This window comes from Paramisgurnus dabryanus, chromosome 1 (assembly GCF_030506205.2).
Source record: "Paramisgurnus dabryanus chromosome 1, PD_genome_1.1, whole genome shotgun sequence".
In the NCBI taxonomy this organism is placed as follows: Eukaryota; Metazoa; Chordata; class Actinopteri; order Cypriniformes; family Cobitidae; genus Paramisgurnus; species Paramisgurnus dabryanus.
This window is the reverse complement of record NC_133337.1, coordinates 75533016-75555727: the sequence shown is the minus strand read 5'-3', so window position 1 is coordinate 75555727 and position 22712 is coordinate 75533016. Positions and strand designations below refer to the sequence as shown.

At 39.3% G+C, this 22712-nt stretch overlaps 2 protein-coding genes across 5 annotated transcripts in view; both read left to right on the top strand.

The window, feature by feature from the left end:
- mansc1 (MANSC domain containing 1) overlaps positions 1 to 10986 on the top strand; it is a 58142-nt gene extending 47156 nt beyond the window's left edge. The window contains exons 3-5 of the mRNA XM_065253372.2: positions 7683 to 7971; positions 8131 to 8271; positions 8346 to 10986. Of these exons, the coding sequence (XP_065109444.1) occupies positions 7683 to 7971; positions 8131 to 8271; positions 8346 to 9166 (1251 nt within the window). The 3' untranslated portion in view covers positions 9167 to 10986. The remainder of the gene's footprint in view (positions 1 to 7682; positions 7972 to 8130; positions 8272 to 8345) is intronic.
- Positions 10987 to 11513: 527 nt separating this feature from the next.
- The window catches only part of lrp6 (low density lipoprotein receptor-related protein 6), a 275397-nt gene continuing 264198 nt past the window's right edge, over positions 11514 to 22712 (top strand). For 2 of the 4 annotated variants that reach the window (XM_065253367.2, XM_065253368.2), the window contains exon 1: positions 11514 to 11737. In XM_065253367.2, coding sequence (XP_065109439.1) covers positions 11683 to 11737 — 55 coding nt within the window. In that variant the 5' untranslated portion in view covers positions 11514 to 11682. The remainder of the gene's footprint in view (positions 11738 to 22712) is intronic. The other 2 variants (XM_065253370.2, XM_065253369.2) reach the window with 2 other exon arrangements.

The window sequence follows — 22712 nt, the reverse complement described above, 5'->3', positions numbered from 1 at the left end:
GATGAACACGTCTTAAAAACATTTAAAAGTTTATTAACGTCAGATATAAGTTCTCTGTCACCATCGGTGCATGTCTTAATCAGAGACTTGGTTAAAGAATCCCCTAAATCTAAAATAAACCCCTATTTTGCCATAGTGGACAGAATTACATTTATTAAGGTTATTTTAAAACGGCAGATATGTACGCTCAGCCCGACACAGTCAGGCACCGGAGAGTGATCTTTAATACGCGTGAAACTATAGAGCAGGTCATGAAAAGATTCACGGACCTCATGAAACGTTTAAAATTTTATTTAATTTAGACTTTTGTCTAAAGATTGTAGTATTGACGGCACCGAAGGTTATGGCTTAGGTCAATGCTTAAACTATACACGTATACGGAATATTTAATTAAATAACTTGTGATGTTACAATCAAAAAGTTTTAATCAGAGCCTTGTTCATGATTTGTCTAAATCTAAAATAAACATTTACTTTTTGTCACCGTAATGGTGAATTATTTTACCAACATTGAGTTTTTTAGAAATCTTTACTCGTTTACAACACACACCCGCAGTGTGACATGCAGTGGTGAGACGCGCACGGGCGAGAAAGGAGGGAGGGATGGGGGAGAGAGACGCTGGTGGCATCTGTCAAACACGAGCTGTCAAAACACAACCTGTCAATAAACATGACAGCATAGGCTTGACATAAAACACACACAGGAAAAACAACCCGCTAAATGACATGTCGTAAAACGATCACAGTCCTGACACTCGCTGTCTAAAGTAGACAGCTTGTACACCGTTTGATTGATTGTCTCGCCCCCTGTCAAACATGAGCTGTCAAACACGAGCTGTCAAACACGACCTGTCAGAACACGAACTGTCAAGGGGGCCATAAATCATTAGTTTGACGAATGCTGGCCCGCTACAACTACTTACCTAGTTTAAATTAGCATATAATGAGATAAGTGCCATATACTTTTATCCTTTACACGTTTATTGTATTCTAGTTTCCCAGACCTGTGTACCTGATGTCTTTCAATCTCTCTCTATCTCTCGCTCTCTCCCTCTCTGCAATGTCTAATGACATGCGTATTCCCGAGGACGTAGTTGTTTGACTTGATGTGAAGCTGATAGATCTCGAAGGATAATGCGCATGTATTGAAAACGCGTCGTGCAAATTAGCGGTAAAAACCCGGCTCAATGAAACAATCGCTTCGCGTCAATGGCCAGGGGTTTCTTTCATAAGAATTGAATTGAGGGTCTGCATTAGCCCGCACCTGTCTCGTCCCTCTCCATGGCTCCTTTTGCGCATTCCCCCGCCCATCAATCAATCATCCGTGGCGCTTCTTTATCACCTTGCAATTTATTTTTTTACTCAGTAACGGATATGATTTAAAATGTAGCGAAGAAGCCTACAATACTTTAAACAAAACATACTTAAGTAAAAGTAAAAGTACAGATTTTAAACCTACTCAAAAAAGTAAAAGTACACAAAAACCCCTCAATTACAGTGAGTAAATGTAATTTGTTACTTTCAGCTCTGCCTCACCTCTGCATGAATGCATAAAATGTTTTCTTGTTCGTTTATCTGCTTCTGTTCTCATAAAACGAAATATGTTCATGTTTATATGTCCAAATAGTCCCGTTTTAAAACATATGAGGTTAAACTGATAAGTGATGGGAAACGTTGGTTTGTAGGTATATAGCTGATTAACGCGTCGGCTCCGTACACTTCTCAACCACCCGACTGTGTGGCGCTGGCAGTGGACCAAACCACTGTGAGGCAAGGGAGGGGGGAATCAAAATGTTTACAACGTTTTTTGCTCTGTTTGCATTTGTATTATTTTTCTTCTTACACAACTATTTTAAGTATTATAAATCATTAAATTATTTTCAATACACATATTTTAATGATATTTTAGGGGGGGGACAACCCTCAGATGGGGGGGTCCTGTCCCCCCCGACCCCCCCGGAATTTCCGCCTATGGAGTAAACATTAAGAAACCAGTGGTTAGTAGGGATGTAACGGTATTATAAATTTCGTGGTATTGCGGTATAAAATTTTGCCGGTACAACCGTGGTCACGTGATTCGGTAAAACATTAGGTCTTCCGAGCAACACGTGTAGTTTTTTTCCGGCCAAGTGCAGCGAGTGGAGGGACGTGGGAACTACAATTCCCATAATCCCATGCGTGCCACTCTGATGCCTCTCTACAAGCGACAATGGCGGAAGCAAAAGAAACGCGGATTTTAAATCTGATGTGTGGATAAAGTTCGCGTTCGCTGTGACAAGAAACGAGAAAGGACCAAATGTGATGGACATACAAAAAACGAATGTGAGTAAATCCATGAATGAGGAGAGCGTGTATGCCGTTTCTCAATTAGAAAGCAGCCTCCTTAGGTCGCATATGCAGGCTGCATCCGTCATTACACGCCTGGTGTATTTAAGTTAACTGAGTATTACATTCGCAAGTCATAAGCGTGTTACAACAATATACGATTAAATAAGAATAATTGTCAACTTGAAAAATGTTAATATTCTGAAATAAGACGGTCTTCATGACGTATGCAGCCTACAAATGCGACCTATGGAGGCTGCAGACTTCCGATTGGGAAATGCACCCCTGTATTGAGTGAGCTGACCTCAGCTCTAGGTCCAGCTACAATAAGTAAGCTGCTATTTTCATTTTTACTGGGTTGTTTTTGTTTTCATGAATTGACCCGCTTAAAACCCATCATCTTTTCTTGATTCTACAATCACAACTGTTGCTTTCATAGGAGTATCAAGCATTAGCATTAATAATAATAATAATAGGTCAATTGAGGGAGTGACTCAATTCTTAAAACCTGACTGATTGGGAGTTGTTTAAAGTTGACAAACTAAACTGAAACTTGATTTTTTTATTTTATTACATGGTCTAATTATTTTTGTCCTTTTTATGAAAATTGTAAACACTACACTACACTACACTTTGTACATTGTAATGTTCAGTCTTGTTTAATGAACACTTATGGCAGTTTTTCCAAGTCTTCATATGTTTTTTCCTTCCTGTAAATGTTTCAATAATTACCGTACCGTGGGCATCCTACCGAAATACTACCGTACCGTGAATTTTTGATACCATTACATCCCTAGTGGTTAGGTTTTATTTACAACACTGTTTCAGAACAGTACAGCCCAAATGTTCGATTGTGCTGCACATTTTAAGGAGGATTACTTTCTAAACATCGCAGAGTACAACCGCTGGATGTACAAAAAGGCTTCGTCTAAAAAGTGGAGCAATTGTAACTTTGCAACTACACTGACATCCTGTAAGTAGCTGATGTTTTCATATTTTAATTAATTTCCTCACTGACGATTTAAAGACGAGTTTTAAGCAGAGACGCGCCTGTGTTTTAATGCATTTCCTAATGATGATCCAAACGCGAGACTTGAGAAGTGCAGATTAGTGCTTGTTTGTTGTTTCTACGTTCACAAATGCAAACTTGTTTTATGTTTTAGTATCCTTACCTTACCATCTGTTACGTTCTGCTCACATCGCGCTGTTAAAGTTGATAGATTAGCTTAGCCATCCGTGTTTTCTGGGTCCGATTCAGGCTCGTGTTGATAAGGTAGTAGTAAATACGATAGTATCTCGCAGAGATGGGACCAAGTCACACATGTGCAAGTCTCAAGTAAGTCTCAAGTCTGAACCTTCAAGTCTCAAGTAAGTCCCAAGTATTTTTTTCTTGGGCAAGTCAAGTCAAGTCGAGTCACAGGCTATGTCAAGTCAAGTCAAGTCCTGTAGTAGGTCAAGTCAAGTCCAAGTCAAGTCACCATATTATTGTAATTTTACCTGCAGAATCTGATCTTAATAAAGTGACAAGATATACAGTAAGTAACTATCAGTGAATTACAATAATTTGGATTTGCATTGTAAATACTCATGTTCAATAAAATACATCATGGAATCAAACAAAATATTGTAACTTCATAAATTATTTATTTTTTCACTTCTGCCATCGGTTTGAAATTTTCCACATTGAGTCCATAAAACAAATAACAGCTTAACATCCAACAGCCCCCTCTCTGAACACCTCCCTCTCTCTGAAACACAGTTTACGTACAACATTAAACTTTGTTAAATTTCTCCTCTCTCTCTCTCTCGCACTCTCTCTCTCTCTCTCTCTCTCTTGCACACTCTCTCTCGCACACTCTCTCTTGCACACTCTCTTGCACACTCTCACTCTCACTCTCTCTCTCTCTCTCTCTCTCTCTCTCTCTCTCTCTCTCTCACTCACATGCGCCCAGAAAAAACGAGCGCGTCGCACCTCTTCTGTTCGCGCGCCTACATTTGAAATAACGAACTTGAGCGCGCAAAAGACGCGACATGTGAACCGCCCCTAACATTGTAGAATCAAGTTATTTTTCTCTGTGTGTGTGTTCAGGTGGCAAACTTGAAAAATAAGTATTAAAAAAATAAGTATTTTAAAAAATAATTCAAAATTATTTTGCCCACATTTGTCCCCAACACGGTATGATGAGGGCTACATTAGCTATTATTACATTAGCTAACTAACCAGATATTAACAAAATGACAAGCACTTACGTGGCATAATGGCTCTTTAAATGACGAACGAAATTGGAGGTTGTCATCTGGCTGCCTGTAATTTTAATGTTGCATTTCTTGCAACGCACTGTTCGTCTTTTGCCATCTTGTTGAAGCCGAAAGCGATGACCCTCGGTACCCCTCCGGCTGACATGTTGATATCTGATCTAATTGGGCGTGGTGTGCGTAAGGTATGAGAGGACATGACGAATGATAGTGTCATGATTCAGTCATGACAACACCATTCTCAGCCTGTGCTCCAGCTGGGTCGACTTTATTTTTTTAAATAATTTATATATTTATATTTAAACTGAAAACATGATGTGATTAACACTCAAGTCATTCAAGTCATCATGTCTCAAGTCAAGTCAAGTCCCGAGTCTTTAACTTCCAAGTCAAGTCTCAAGTATTTTAATTTTTGTCAAGTCAAGTCACAAGTCATAAAAATAGCGACTCGAGTCGACTCGAGTCCAAGTCACCAAGTCACAAGTCCCCATGTCTGGTATCTCGTGGCTTTCACTATTGTTTTGGGAGCTCATCTTCCAAAACTTGGCAAGGAGTGTCATATTTCCGATTACGTTACTGAGGTATTCGGCCAATCACAACGTACTGAATAGCTGGCCAATCAGTTCACACCCGTTGACACCCCGCTTTCTCACAACGATGAGCTTTGTACCAAACAACCTGTTTCAGATGGGCGGGACTTAGAGGTGCTAAAAAAATGTATGGTATGTGAAAAAGAATGATTTTTTAACCATAAACCACACAAACACATTATATTACACCAAATACACAAAGTAATGTGCTTTTTAGCCCTATAATATGACCCCTTTAAAGGTCTTGTTCTTCTTGTGTTTTTGAAGCTTTGATTGTCTTTACAGTGCGCAATATAACGTGTTCATGTTTCACGTGTAAAAAGCGCATTATTTTTCACACAATTTACTTATCATTATGCCACTGTTTTCATGTTCCTAAAAACGGGCTGATGTCTTCCTTGTTCTATGAAGTCCCCCCCTTCAGAAATACGTAAGGAGTTCTGATTGTGTAGTTTGTTTAGTGTGTTATGATTCGACAGCAGCTTTGCTTAGTCAAAGCCGTTTGAGCTTAGCTGATGACTGATGTATTCCTGTAGGTGGAATTTAGTCAAGCACTCTTGCTTTGACGTAATTCAACCAGGAAGTAGAGGACTGATGTCCAAACCGGCCGTTCGCTGTATGCTTTGAAAGGGGAATTTTGTTAAAGAAAATATATCGCCTGGCAGTGAACTTTGATTTTTATAATTTTGTAAGTATTATTTATGCTCTTACAGCAACATTACACACTAACTAAAGTTTGAAAAATGGATCAGGAAAAACGTGACCTTCAATATCATCATCTCATTTTTGACAGAGGTGGCATTTAATGGCTTTCAAATCTGAGCTCCTCATGTTTAATCATATAATCGTAAAAGTACTGCTTTTAGAGAAGCTGATGACTGAATTGAGTTTTTTAGACTGCTAGTTAGAGGTCTTCATGGGTCCACTTAGATCTGAAAACCTGAGGTCCGAGTTTGAGTCTAAAAGTCTGGTTTGTCTCGGGTCAGGTTTTTTTTTTTCTTTGGGGATTGGGTAAAAAGTGATTTGGGTCATTTCAGATCGGGTACATTTCTGTGGACCCTAGAAGAGCTCTACTGCTAGTATATCAGACATGAACAGATACACAACAGATAACATCTATTAAAGAGCCCCAATTTTCTGTTTCATGACTTTACATTTCTTTTGGTGTGTATGTGTGTATTAGTTCATGTAACGATATGCAAAGGTACACATTTTAAAGTAAATGATGCTGACACAAGTTAACAAAAAATCTATTTTCTTGAACTACAATGAACGCAAGGATTGTAGTCATCAGTTTACTTGCGCAGCTGGTTGACGTTGACACAATGATCATTATCATAATCCCGCCCGCTTCTGACTCACAGCCTGTAAGTAGTCTTATATTTTCTTATTTAAAGCCCCCCATCCTAGAAAATGCACTTTTAAATGTGTTTCTAGCAGAAACTGAGTCACCAGTGTGTGTGCAGAAACATCTTGTAATTATACAAATCCATCCATTCTCCTTTGTTTAATCTCCTTAAAACCGCAATAGTCACACAAAACAGGCTGTTGGGGATCCCCTATCAATGTGATGCCACAATGTGATTACGCCCCAACAATAACCACACACAGACTGTGCCTTATGAGCGCGTAGCTCAACCTTCTTCCAGAAACTTCATTTTGATGTAGTCCAGGGGTGTCCACTCCTGCTCCTGGAGGGCCGGTGTCTTTGCAGAATTATTATTCCAACCCTTATCAAACACACCTGATCCAGCTAATCAATGTCTTACTAGGCAGACTAGATACTTTGAGGCAGGTGTGTTGAGGGAAGTTTTAGCTAAACTCTGCAGGACACCGGCCCTCCAGGACCGACTTTGGACACCCCTGATGTAGTCCAAAGCCCATGTCTTAGCGCTCTACCCCCTACTTTGCTTACAGGGAGGTGAACAGAAGTTTTCTTTGCATTTAAAGAAACATCCACAAAAACGCGTTTTTCATTGCAGTCACAAATAGCCATTTTCAACTTTGTATGATGAAAGATCTTTGGTGTATTTTGAGCTGAAACTTTACAGACACATTTTGGGGATACCAGAGACAATTTTTATATTGCTGAAAATGCAGTGCAGTATCGCTTGTTGTTTGACTTTTCCACGATCACCAATGCAGACATGGTTACCAATCTGTTACGTTCTGCTCAAGCCGTGCTGGTAAATTTGATCGATCAGTTTGCATCTTCATTTTCTGGATCAGATTTGGCTCGTATTGATTAGGTACAGTAATGTACGGTATGTGAAAAATGTGTTTTGGAAATTGGAATCATAAACCACGTAAACACATTGTATTACACAAAATACAAAAAATAACTTTTAAGCAGTCTAATATAAGGGCTCTTTAAATCTCTTGAATGTGATTCAGATTTTAGTTAGAAAGATTTATTAAGTCTAGAATAATATTTTTCCTAGAGAAAAGGTTTAGTGCAAAATGTTTTGAGTGATGGAAATTTTGATTTAACGTCATGTTACTACTTCTGCAGGTCTGTAGGATCCTCTCGTCCTGGCTGTATCCTTTAAACTCCAGAGCCATGTCCAGCATTCCAGGTCAGTCAGGATTCATGTGGATGATCCTGCTGCTCACTTGTGTCCTGCCACACATCTGCAGCATGATGTCAGAGTCTGACAAAGAGACGTGTTATTCCCAGCAACATCGAAGTGTCACTGTGAACATACACTTGGCAGTAACAAAGGGAACTATCATGAGTCCCAGAGAGAAGCCATCAGAGAAAGATTGCATTTTGACCTGCTGCTCAGAAGATGTGAACCCAGGTACCAACCAAGCATGCTAAAGTCTGACCAGCATGTGTACTTGACCAGTCATGTTTGAGTTTACTGCCAGTGATGCAGAATAGCGTAGACTTTATTAAAATGCATAATGCATTATACAGAAAGTTTTTATTAAGGCAACTTTTCTACATTTCCCTACAGGTGTGAAATGCAACCGGGTTGTTTATAAGCCACCAGAAGAGTCTAGCAGTGAAAACTGTTACCTGTTCTTCTGTCCAAGTGAGCAGGACTGTCCTCTTATGACAGCCGAACTTGGAGTCAACACCTACAACATTTTCAAGGGTGAGCAGCAACATATCCTCTGATGTCATAGACTAGGCTCCTTTTAACCCTATTTTTGTTTTTATCTCTCGAAGGCGTGACTTATCCAACAACTAAAGTTATAGGAAGAGCAGCAGCCAAACCTTCAACTAATCTAAACCCAAAACTGAACACAACAACATCAACCACAAAACCACCACCAACAACAATGATCAAAACACCAGTTGCAACTACAACAAAACCAACAATCACAAAACTACCTATAACAACAACAACATCTGCTACACCATCACTTGGCCCCACCACAGAAGCCTCAGAGTCCCCAACAGAAGGGCCAACTGAGCTACTTAAAACTGCATCTATGACCGGCGCTACAGTTGCTACGACGACAACAACTACCACACAGTCCACAACTACAACCACTACACAGCCTACTATGAAAAAAGAAAACAAAAGCACCACAACTAAAGCGTGTCCACCTGCACGGCCCGCTGCCAAACCCAGCAGACCCAGAAAACCCAGCACATCTTTGAGGGGACCAGAAACCCATTCAGTAAAACCTACCAAAGCCAAAACAGCCACGACCCACCCGATCACCAGCACTGCACCATCAACTACAGCTCCAACCACAACATCCATGGCAGCACCTCAGACCAGCGCAGGAACTACTGTAGAAATCGATTCAAAGGAGCGAGCTCTCAAACTGGACCCTCTGTTGCCTCCTGTGCTGGGATCTGCTCCAGTAAAGCCCAGGTTCTCACGGACAATATGGAAAAACAGCCTGGTGGCCGTTGTGGTGATCACATTAATCTTTCTCCTTCTCATTTTGGCTTTGGTGGCTCGTAAAGCTATGGAGTCCTTCGACCGACGTCACTACACGAGACTGGAACTCAATGACCTTCATTACGAAGTTTAACTCATAATGATGACGATTGGACAAAGAAACAATTCAGTCCAAAATTAAAAATGGGGGAACTTACTTTTCTATCTATTTTTAGTATTTGATTCTCACAATCAGAAATTGTAAATGTTTCTCTGTGAAGCTGAATAAAAATAAATAAATAAACTGACACAAAAATAAGAAGCAATACACTAAACTCAGGAATCCTTAAAGTGTGAAACTTAGGGGTGAAATCTTGAACAGCATCATTACTGTAAGCCTCATATTTTGTTTCTGTGACCTTCTTTCATGATGCTTAACCAGAAACATTTTGTCAGTACAAGGATCTTATATTGGTTTAAGTGGGAAAAAGGACATTCGGATATAAACATCATTATAATTATCTTGTGTTGAAATTATCCTTTGTAACTGTGGGTTCACACCAGCCGCGGAAGAGGCGGCAAAAACGCGCTATTCGCGCGTAGTTGGATGCTTGAACATTTGAGTTCACTTGCTTCATTCTCGCATGAAAGCCGCGGGTGAAATTCTAGTCATTCGAGAAATTCACGCGGAAATCCGCGTCATGGGAGGGGCTTCTGCGACTCCGAGGAGACTACACCATAGATATGTATATAAAGGCTAGATGGCTCAAGGCGGAGTCAGCTGTGTCGTCACTTGGCGGCCATCTTAGGTCAGTGCTGCCATAGTGCTGCTCCCTGCTGCTGTGGACGGAAGGTGAGTGACATACGCCAACTAAAATGCTCGTAACTTGCTGAATTCTTGACGGATTTATAAACGGTTTGGTTTTTTACAAACTTTATTAACGTGGCTATAATTCTGGATGCTTTAACATGTTTCATGAATTTTTTATTTATTTTTAGTATACGTATTCAGTGTCATAGGTACATCTTTGACGTTTATAACAAACCAATCCGTTTGAAAATCGGTAAAAAATTAAGCAAGTTATGGTCATTTAAAAGTACCTGCATCATTAAAACTCAATGCTACGAGTGAGCGAGCGCCCTGTCCTAAGATGGCCGCCAAAATGCGGACGTTGCACTCAATTGGCCAGCAGCGCGGACGAGCCATCTAGCCTTTATATACATATCTATGGACTACACCACTCCGCTCGCTTCCTGTAATCACGTCACTACTACAGCAAGCTCCTGATTGGTTAACGCGGCGCGGAATTCAAAATGACATAAAACCGCGCCGCAGGATGCCTAATCGTGTGTTTGCATTGACTTAACATGTAAATCATCCGCGCTTGCCGCCTCTTCCGCGGCTGGTGTGAATGCACAGTTAACATGTAAATCATCCGCGCTTGCCGCCTCTTCCGCGGCTGGTGTGAATGCACAGTAAGCGTCTCTCTCTGATTCTCAGAAGTTCAGCACTAAAATATGAAGTGTTTTGTTTTCACACAGGCTATAATTTAATGTGTACCACTGCTGATGTGGGTGTTTATTTTACTGTGTTTTCTTCTTGCACAATGTCAAATTCATTTTACTGGACAGTTATATTTCAATTGACAAAATTATCATGAGCTTTTTTAACTTTCAATACTTGTAACTGTATGAGTGGTGCAACATTTGTAATTTAGGCAGAAATTTTCAAGGTTTTTGTCCTCTAATGTATGCGTTTTATAGTGGAGGCGGTCTGATATCGATCAATCACTGATCAAACGCATGAACGATCTTTATCTATTATGCTGCTTCCCTTTTTTTTTAAACATGTTATTGTATATGTTATAAGTTTTTGGTGAGTGTTGGCTTTTACAGACAATTTGACATTGATGTAATTATTTCTCTAGTAAGAAATAAAAGAAAGTATTTTAAATGTAATGATTTGTCACATCTCCGATTAAAATATGTATTACTTTTAAATACAAAAAGTAGTATTTTGATGAGATATTGCTAAATCAACAGCAACAACTCAAAACGATAAATAATAATAAAAAAAATGTTTCAGTCCGCTGTATAAACGTGTGGTTATGGTTTATTAATGTAATTATATGGAAAATATAATAGCATAAAAGAACACATTAAGGATCAATTTACATAACATGTTAAATATAGCCTGTATGACGCGTTTCAGGACACGAGCGTCGTTAACGGCTTTTCTTGTCTTTCTTTGCGTTCATGTCTTTGTTTGGGCCGCAGCGCGCCGCTGCAACATAAACTAGTGCCATCGCAACGCGTTTCCCTGTGCTCTTACATGCGTCGCGACGCGCGCCCTTTTACAATATCAGATGTTTTGCCCTGCGTCTCTGTCGCACTACCGTGATTAGAGACAGAGCGACTAATTATTACAACAGAGAGAGGGAGGGAGAGAGAGAGCGAGAGAGGGAGCGAGAGAGGGGGAAGGGTTGGGAAGCGTTTGGGCATTTTTTCTGTAAGCCGAAGGAGACGGACGGACGGACGGACGGAAAAATGTCGCGGTCACATTAAACCACAGAAACATCAAATCGTTGAAAAATTGCAACGCAGAATTTAAATCACAGCAGACGCGCAGCCGGAGCGATGCGAGCGGCGCGGCGCGGCTGAGTTTTGAAGATGAGTGGCGTGCTACTGAGTGTGTTATTTTATACTCTGTGTCTACAGATACGAGGTGAGTTTACATTAAACACAGAATCGTTCCGTTCTTCAGTCGTATTTATGTATAATGTAAATCAAGTCTTTGTAAAAACACGAATTGTATATGAATCCGTGTGTGTGTTAGTCGATGCTAATGTTAGCTGTGCTGCTGCATTGTTGTTGTTGGAGCTTGTCTCGTCTCTGTTTAGATGTCTCTCTCTGGTAATCTATAGTTTGGCCTGGAATGTTTGTTGTTTTGTGTGGTGTTTGTTTCTTGCGTTTGTTTACTAAACAAGCGTGTTTCCAGTAAGTTAGCTTGGTGATGTTTGGTGCTGAAACAAAACTCATTTTCGCCTCGAATATCTTAGTTATTTCTCTCCTCTGTCTCTGTGACGCTGAAGGCCTGTGAATCTCTTTTACTATATCAGCCGAAGTTATCTTATAAAGTTGAACCGTTTTCTTCACAACTCCCGCTTTTTATTTAGACACGATAGTATTGAGTAGGTAAGTTAACGTGGTACTGTTGGTTACTGGTTTGAGGTTTGTTAAAGAGCAGGACTGATGTCAGATGTTAAGTGTGTAAAGCTCTATTTCTCCTGGTGAGTTTCTGCACTGCTGCTGCTTTATAAATATTTGGGAAAGGAAATTCCCCATGTTGACACAAAGGAGAAGGTTGAGCTCGCTGCTGTTTTGTGGTGAATGTGTCAAATTGGGGGTTGATTCCTGCAGAGGAGAGCACTCCCGCACTAGTCTGACGTCACATTGCGCGCATTCACTACCCAGCAAACACAGAACGTTCCCCTAACGTTAGTTTTTGGTTATATTTTGGTTATTTTTTTGGGAACCAAAAAATAACGTTCTGGGAACGTTATTTTTAGGTTTTATTTTTTGCAACCATAAAATAACGTTCCCATAACGTTGTAGGGTGGTTATTTTTAAATAACCTAAAAATAACTTATACAGAACGTTATTTTTTGGTTCTTTTTTGGTTCTTTTTTTGGAACCATAAAATAACGTTCCCATAACGTTGCAGGGTGGTTATTTTTAAAATAACCTAAAAATAACTTATACAGAACGTTATTTTTTGGTTCTTTTTTGGTTCTTTTTTTGGAACCATAAAATAACGTTCCCATAACGTTGCAGGGTGGTTATTTTTAAAATAACCTAAAAATAACTTATACAGAACGTTATTTTTTGGTTATTTTTTGGTTATTTTTTTGGAACCATAAAATAACGTTCCCATAACGTTGCAGGGTGGTTATTTTTAAAATAACCTAAAAATAACTTATACAGAACGTTATTTTTTGGTTATTTTTAGGGATGCTCCGATCGATCGGCCGATAATGCTTGCTATGTTTCTCAATGTATTACGGTGAAATGCCACTACATCCAAAAGCCAGGGGGCGCTCTCGTGCAGAACCTCAAAATGCGCTGTAGACGAAGAACAATACACACGCAGCTGTGATGACACGCAGCTCCATGAAATGGCTGAAGGATATTTTTATATTGCTGTTCTTCAAATCTTTTCAGGTATTTTCATGATAATAAAGAATATGTTTAATAATTATGTTTGACGAGTGTTGCTTTTTCAAATGCATGTTATAAACAACTCAAACTAACAGTGATTTTAGATTGATAAGGACTTACTGATCAAAAGCCGTACTACATGAAATAGCTGTAATAAGATCGGCTGTCCGATTCAGAAATGTGATCGGCCAAGTATTATTAGTGGAGATCGGGACATCCCTAGTTATTTTTTTTGGAACCATAAAATAACGTTCTCATAACGTTGCAGGGTGGTTATTTTTAAATAACCTAAAAATAACTTATACAGAACGTTATTTTTTGGTTATTTTTTGGTTTTCTGGAACCATAAAATAACCTAAAAATAACTTATACATAACGTTCTCTAATGGTTATTTTTTGGTTATGTTTTTTTTTTTAGGAAATGAAGTGAATGCATCATTAAACCCATTATTCCTTTAGTGTGCACGTCTAATATGCGCGTGCTTGTCTGCACGAGCTTACCGCCTTCTTCACGAGTACCCGCTTTATCTTGTGCTCAGGAAAAGTCGTTAATTTAAAAAATAACGGTCCTTTCGTTTTTACCTCAGAGACTAACATTATTTTAGCGGTTCTTTTGTCTCTTTCTTGATTTAGTAACTTAAATATGTGAGAAGAAATATATATACGAGTGATTTCCAATCGATTTGAGGAGAATTTGAGGAGAATATAATGTTAGAAACTTTTTATTGTTGTAAAAACGGATAGCCGACTAACTGTGGTAAGATCTTTTAACCTAAAGTGACTGATTTATTTCTCATTGCGTTTTAACTTCAGAGTATATCATTCTCGCGATTTCTTTTTTGTTTCTTCATTAGTAGCTTAAATATGTGAAAACGAAAATATATTTTAATTATTTCCATGAAGAGAATATGAAGTTAGAAGCTTTTGATTATTGTAAAAACTGAGAGAGAGATGCTGATTGTTGTTACTTAATAATGGAGAGGCGGCGGCTGTAAGGTCTGTTAAACTAAAGTGAATTACATGTTTATATATTTTCAATAAATATCTGTTTTAACTCTTCTTTATTGTGTTGAAGTCACTATTATATATTTGATAAAATATAATGTTATCTAAATACATAATATGTGATGTGTTGAGGTATTTTTATATAAAATAACCTGTGTTATATAATGGTATAATATTTTAATAGACATTTTTTCCAGTAATAGCATAATTTAATTGTTATAGATTTTGTATTAAATAAATTATTTTATTCCTCCTTATACGGAAATGTGTTTTACTTATTTTAGATAGATATGATAGATAAAAACCAACCAAAACACAGCATGGGATGTACTAATAGAAGTGCCGTACTTTTGTAAGCCTTCACTTCTTCACTGAGGCTGGAGTCTTGCGCGCTCTGTCAGTGCGTGCACGGAGCCGCGGCAACGCGCCCTCGCGCCCTGGTGAGATCATTTTTCACTCCATGTCAGCTGTGCATTTTCCAAGGTTTGTTTTTGGTTAGCCAGGAAAGTTTTCTTTACAGAAATAGAACGTTATTTTTAGGTTATTTTAACGTTTTCCTAACGTTAGGAGAACATTAGAATAACGTTATTCTAACGTTATTCTAACGTTCTCCTAACGTTCTTCTAACGTTCTTCTAACGTTCTTCTAACGTTCTCCTAACGTTCTCCTAACGTTATTCTAACATTCTCCTAACGTTAGGAAAACGTTAAAATAACCTAAAAATAACGTTCTATTTCTGTAAAGAAAACTTTCCTGGCTAACCAAAAACAAACCTTGGAAAATAACATTATGGGAACCAAAAACTAACGTTAGGGGAACGTTTTGAGAACCAAAAACTAACGTTAGGGGAACGTTTTGGGAACCAAAAATTGTTAGCTGGGTAATTAAACTCTATTGATTCTTTAACAAAAAAAACCCCAAAACAAACTATGGATTCTTATTTGATTTTCGTGTGCAGTTGTTCAAAGATCTTTCTTCTGTTCGGAAAAATTTATTTATTTTTATGCCAGTATCAGTTTATTGATTTTTTTTTTAAATCAAATAACATTTTTTACAAACAGCAAAACACACATAGGAGACATTTAGTCAAGGCACCATTATAAATGACCGCATATCACTCCGCAGTAGTCTATTTATTTGTAACGATTAGGGATGTCACGGTACCAAAAATTTAGTAGTCGGTACCAATACCACAAAAAGTACTCGGTACCTAAGTCGGTACCACAGTGTGTAAAAAAAGAACAATTATACTTAAATATTATTTTTTTTATTAAAACATTTCAACATTATAGAAAACTTTTAAGAGCTTCTGTTTAGGTTGTCTGTGTTAATGTTTGTTGACTTTTCTCCTGACTCTCTTGGTGTACATCCTCCTCTGGCTGATACTGTTAAAAAGAGAGAGAATAAGAAATACATTTTATTTATTTAACATACTGTCTGACAATGACTAATAAATCAGCTAAAGCTACAGGTGCTAAGGTGCACTCATAAACACACGAACGTGCACATACACATACTCTGAATGCAAGCATTAGTTTAATATCACTCACATTGTTGCAGGATGAAAATAGTTACTAAAAACCCTTAACATTTTAATACTTCATCCAGTGACATTAGGCTACATGTTGCTGACAGGATGACTATGGCGATGCATGGTCGCCCATTTATAGATTTAAAGTTGTTTATAAAGTTGCAAATGCAGCGTCATTAACAAATAACTGACTTACAGAAAACATTAACATCTAGCACAAAGTTAGCTGGTTACACAGCATTAATGCCAGCTGCCTCAAACAAACACAATATAGGGTCTGGGTTTCAGTATAAAATCAAAGTTTTACAGTTTGTATATAATGTTAATGTGAATTAAAACTTACCTCGAATTCTTTAAAGAGATCGGGGTGTCTGTCTTTCAAGAGCTTTGCCAAATTCTATATTTGAAAACGACAAACTACTTTAGAGAGATTCCCGTGTGCTCGTGAGAGGCGTATATGCTGCCCCCATCAGTCCCGGAAGAGTATTGCAGCCTCGGTACCTCCGGTACCAGAGAAAGTGGGTACCGTCATGTTTAAAAAAATGTTGGTATCGACTTGGTACCGAAGTATCGGTTCTCGTGACATCCCTAGTAACGATCGAACTTTAAAGAGTAACTAAACCCTAAACCAACTTTTTTTAGTTAATGATCTGTAAGAATGATGCTTTATTAGTGCTGTTCATTGATTTTAGTAAGTTTTTTGACATTTGGATATAAAGTGTTTCAATACTACAATATATGGTGTAAAAACGTCTGAGTGCTGCCCTCTTCAGGTTGAACGGTGGCTACTGCAGTTGAATTTTCCTATTGGATGTTGGGTCCAAAAAATGACTCGTGACGTAAGCAGGTTCAAGCTCACCACGCCCTTGTTACGATCTCACCACACACTTGGTACGAGCTAGTTCGTCCCCTCTATCTCCGTTGGGATCTGCCCACTTTTCTTGCATTTTTCAAATATTGCAGTGGGTGGAGTCAGGCTCTGACCAGGGGTTTAGTTACTCTTTAATCAAAGCAGAGCTCACCGAAGAGCTTGCAGTCAGATCTCCGGCATGTGGTGTTGGTTGAGAATAAAAAAAAATCATGCGTTCGCCTACAAATAGAATGAGAGGAACACATCTTTCACTCTCAACCAAACTAACAAACTAGCCAATCAGAAGTTGAATGGGGAGGGGTCTTTGAGGTGTGGCTGAGATCCAGCTGCAGATGCCGCGCGGCCACGGAAAAGTCATAAGTTAACGTTGTCAGCAGGATGAAGAGTAATGCTGAGTTAACACCAAACGCCTTTTGGACGTCAAAATCGCGTCTACCGCGCCTAGTTTGCAGCTTGAACACTTTGAATGCATTCGCGCGTGTAGAGCGGAGTAGACGCGCGGAAAAAGCAAGCATTTGACGCACGTCCGAGGCAAACTCTGTTTCTTGTGGGAGGGGCAACTGCGGTGCGAGTGTCTGTTTGCAAGATGACTATGTTGATTGTGCATTTATCAAGAGAGTTACCAGTTTGTATTGGGTAACCTTACTATAGGGGGAAAATAAACGGCGCGGGTCGATAAACGTCACGTGACTCAAGTGAAGTGTGTATTACAACTTACCAGGTTGCCCAAAGTCCTTACTGACACTCTTCAAAGCGAGGTCCTTTTTAGAGCCCGACCGATTTATCGTTTTGCCGATTTTATCGGCCGATATGAGCATGTCGCAGATATATCTGTATCGGCGTATAAGCCGCAGATATGCGCCGATATGAACGTTTGTTACAGAACACATTAAATGCATTTGAAAGATGTAAGTACTTGTTTGTCCAGCAGAGTGCGCCATACTGGTTGCTAATGGCGACCCAGATCACTCACTGTAGTGACACCAGCCAATCCCCCACCCCCTTCACTTCAGTTCAGTCAGTCAGTCTCTCAGTTCAGGTGGCTGCAGTCACGCAGTGTCTTCTTCACAACATTTTTACACCTGGTATTAAGACGCGCTTTGGTCGATTGGATTATAAATGGACAAGAGAGACGCATTCCCGCTTACATTTGGTGTTTTTAATCCGTCTCTTTGTCGACTTGCGAGTTAAAACGAAGCGGGAGAAATGACGCGAGACGGAGAAATGACACGTTTAAACTACGCGCAGCCGTGCACTTATATAACACTATATGAGATTACTGCTGCTTGTGTTGTTAGTTAACACGCTCATTTCAGAGCAATTGATTCAATAAGCTCGCGCAACTCTACACCCTTGCTAAATAAAAGAGGCGGAGCGAAGACGCATTAGTTTTATTAAAGTCTAAAGTTTGCACGGAACCCTGGGTTTGTGTTATAAAAACGTTGTGCACAACATTAAACATAGTGTACATTAGTATATGCTCCGTCAAGCATTGTCTTCGTAACTGTGAGTGGCTAACTAATTTGTGAAGTACACAACTTACTGTAAAGCTAATATTAATCAATGACTTCATAAGTTTCTCTTTATAACGTTATTCTTGTCAAAACTGCAAATGATGCAAGTTTTATGTATTTTGTTCTCTTTGTGTTTTAAAGTTATTTATAATAAGTCAAGTTTACTGTTTAGTGCACTGATATCCAACTAATTTTGGATAATAAAGTTTATTGTTAACTTCTTGCCTATAGTACATATCTTTGTCACATCAATATAAGTGTTGGATCACCACATTTGTGAGTGATCATTGCATTGCATTGTATTTATTCATAGTATATTATGTTAAAGTATATAGTGTATTCTATGTACAGTACTTTAGTATAATATACTGTAGTATATACTGAACTATAATGTACACATAAAGAATATCGGCCGATATATCGTTATCGGTCTTTTTTACTCCCTAATATCTGTATCGGCATCGGCCCGAAAAAACGCATATCGGTCGGGCTCTAGTCCTTTTTATTCCTGTATCCTATAGAAATAAGAACTTGTGTCATATAGCTCCGAGTGACTGGTTGAATGAGTGACTCCGGGCGGGGCTACCACCACAGCGGCAGGCAGGCTCCTGATTGGTTAACGCGGCGCGAAATTCCGCCAAAGTTCAAATTTTTTCAACTCTGGCATCAGCCGCAAATTCGCGTAAACCGCAAAATGCACAAAAGCACCATTCGCGCGTACCGCGCACAACGCTCAATTTGCGCCTTTCGCGCGAGCTTCACGCGTGAATGAGGCAGAAACGCGTCTTCCACTCCGCGCCGAACGCCTCTTCCGCGCCGCGGGACCTCCTGACTCGCATCAACGCGTCTGCACATTGACTTAACATTGAAATCACTCGCGCTTCACGCCTCTACCGCGGTTGGTGTAAACGTACCATTAGTATATGAAGTAGGCTTGCCGCGATAGTTAGTGAAACCGGTTAGATCACTTGCCCACCGCTAGGGGTGTGCCGGTTTCAGAATTGGTGATGACGGTTATGACGTGAGTCAAATGTGACGGTTCGTAACATAACCGTCTGTGGGGGGCGTTTTGCTCGTTTAAATGCTTGTGGATTGACGCGAAAGTGTCATTTTACCATAAAATCATGAATGTGATGCCAAGTGTGTTTTTAACAGTAATGACTTTAAGCAATTTAACAGAAAGCAATGAAATATTTAAAAACACACTGTTGACAGAAGACTGCGCTGTCACTCTCTGCTCAGCATAAATTAATCCTCTCTCATCTATTTTGATAATCTTCAGAGAAACAGATTTAATTGTGTCTATATCTGTCATTACATGGACCAGAGTGTGGGTTAAAAAGCGTCTTGAAGAGGTTTTGCTCAAAAACGCATGTAAAGTAATATGAACTTGAGATTTGTATACTGTTATTAAACTGCACAGTATGCGCTGCAAACGCAGCCGACAATGGCCACGCGCGGCAAACGCTCTCCACATACAGTACGCGCTGTTCAGTGCTCACACTTGTGAAGTAAACCGGCGTTTGAATAAACAAGACACTGATTAGCTACTTACTCTACGTTTATTTAAAATTAACTTGAGGCAGAAGGTGAGACTGTTTTATCTGTTTCAGATAGGAGGGTCGGGGTACCCGCGGGTAAAACGCATAATATTTGAGGTAACGAGTGTAATCATATTAACGTGTCATTTGCGTTGTAGATGCAGGTCGGGACTCAATAGAGTTAATTGCGGGTCTAACATCCAACACCAAAAGGTTAGACCGTTAAAGGTTTATATTTAACTGCGCGATTTGCGGTGTGACCGGGTCTGGGTCTTTATGTCAAACAGGCAGGGTGTGGAATAAAATTGCTGCTGATGTCGGATAACTGTTCGGATGTTAAACGCTAAACACGACCACGAACTTGCACACTGATCCTTACGAAGCTATAAAACGTATTTTTTAAGAAAATACAATTTAGATCAAACATAGAAAAGCAATATGCTATAAATATAAGGAAAAGTAAATGACAGCATGAAAATTACAAAAAATACACGTTAGTTTACTGTAGCCTATTTTCTACATTTAAAAAAATAATGTACATTTATAATATTCATGGGCGCCCCCTGCCGCCACAGCTGGAAAAAATCCTAGAGGAAACACTGTACATACATACATATACAAATACATATACATATACATTAGGGGTGGCACGGTCCATGAAAAAAATCCGAACCGTTCGGTTCGCTTGTCTCGGTTCGGAGCGCGTGTGTACCGCACGGTTCAACGGTTCATGGCATGCGCAATGTAGTCTCATGCCCTGTATGTGACCTCAGATAGCGTGTTTCCCCTCGCGCGAAAGAAGAGGTGACTGGTTTGGAGTATAAGTAACTGCAGGTTATGTTATGTGTAGAAATGGCAAGTGGGAGTGTGTGCGGGGGTGTGTGCGGAAACATATTTTTATTTCATGTTACTTATGATGACAGCGGAAATAAAACAATAGACTGAACTGCAGTCTATGGGTTGAATGTGCTCGAACAGCAACACGAGATCGCCTTCTCTCCGACCATTTATCTAATCTGAGGTACTGACAACAATGTTTTACGTCTTTTCGTATTCAGCGCTATTTTTAGCCTTTCATTGATAAAATTAAAGCGGCTGATTTCCGCGTAGTTTCATTTTGCTAGCGTGTGAAAGTTGCGCAATCTTATTTCAGAAATTGCCCCTCAAAGTAATCAGGACAGAAGTGGTCAAAAGTGGACAAAAGAGACTTAAAGAGATTTAAATATTACAGGTGCAAAGGTTATGTTTCTCTCTCGTCCACATACACTCTCAGTATTAAAGCAGCCTCCCAGTGATAAACCTAAGAGCTACACTGAAGTTGGCATTTTAATAAATGCAAGTTATCTTTGTGTGCTAAAAATGCACATAAAGTTTATGTAGATGGCAATACACATTCTCTTTTTTTGCCAAATAAATGAAAAGCATGTTGAAATCATCAATGTCTTCCCTCTTGCTCTATCAAAATCTCATCTGGCTTTCCTAAGAGATGGTCCCAATAATGTGCTTAAAGTCAAATTCAGTTTGTGCATGATTACATGATATAACTTTTTTTAATACTGTATCCTAAATTATGGATAATTAATACATTAATAAGATAATACATTTCTGGAGTGTTAAAAATTTAAAGAAAAAATAACAACAAGAACCGTACTGAACCGTGAACCGTGACACGAACTGAACCGAGGGTTTTGTGAACCGTGCCACCCCTAATATACATATATACATCTATACACACACACACACACACACACACACACACACACACACACACACACACACACACACACACACACACATACATATATATATATACTAGGGATGCCACAATTCTCAATACATTATTGAACCGTTCGGTACGACCCCCACGGTCCAATACGCGCATGTGAATTGCGGTTTTTCGGTTTATCCATCCAAATCTGTCAGTTTTATATTCCCTGCACTTTTGTTAATGTGCGCGTTCGCGTGATCTGCACGCTTATAAATGCCACAGCGAGTTGATATCCAGTAGGGCTGCACGATTTGGGTAATTTTTCCCATTGCGGTTATTCATGCTAATATTGCGATGTGCGATTGCGATTATAATAAATGGTATCATGAGTCAACTTGATGGGCTTTAAGGAAAATCCACACACAGTTTAGTGATAATGCTAAAATGTGTATTTGTAAAACTAGAAATGTTTTCGTATTGCCACGTGATGTAGCAACTGCTCAGTGTCAGTAATCCTAAATCCAAAATACTGCCATACAACAGACGTACAGTTTTTTTTTTAGCTACCAGATCACTGTCAATCTCCTCTGCATCCATCTTCGCTCTGGTATTTCCGCGCTGCGCACACACAAGTGACGACGCACACCACACAGGTGCATGTCACACATGCACTACCTTTTTTGTTTGTTTTTCTTTCTTTTTTTTAAACAGCAAGGAAAATCATCAAACTGTTATCAGAAAGTTGGTTTTAACAAGTCCACACATGGATTTATTTAATATAATTGCAACATTTTGCTGTCATATAATTGCACAGGCTGACATTGCGATTGCGATTGCGATGCGATTAATTGTGCAGCACTAATATCCAGTCACTGTGCGCTAGCTGCGTTAACTGTGCTTGAACTCTGCTTGGACTCTGCTTGCAATGCTGGTGTCAGATTTCACTCGCGTGCACACACACCCAATAGAAGTACGACAACAAAAAGAAGCAACACGACTGTCTTTTAAATCTGAGGTTTGGATTAATTATTTGCGCGCGTAGATTACATACAACATCAATGTAAAGATGCAAATTCGCGTGGGGCAATGCGAATGACGCAAATTGGGCTTGTTATTGATGCCAACGCGCGTTATTTGCCTCAGGTCTTCCGCACAAGTTGAAAAAGTTAAACTCAAGAAGAGAATCCGCCTGATGCTAAAATAAATCCCACCAGTAATCTTGATTGAGGAATGCATTTTTGGTTTCTACACAGACAGCATGATGTCGGATTTAACAGTAGTGCAGTAAGGTTTAGCCTTCATTTACAATGTA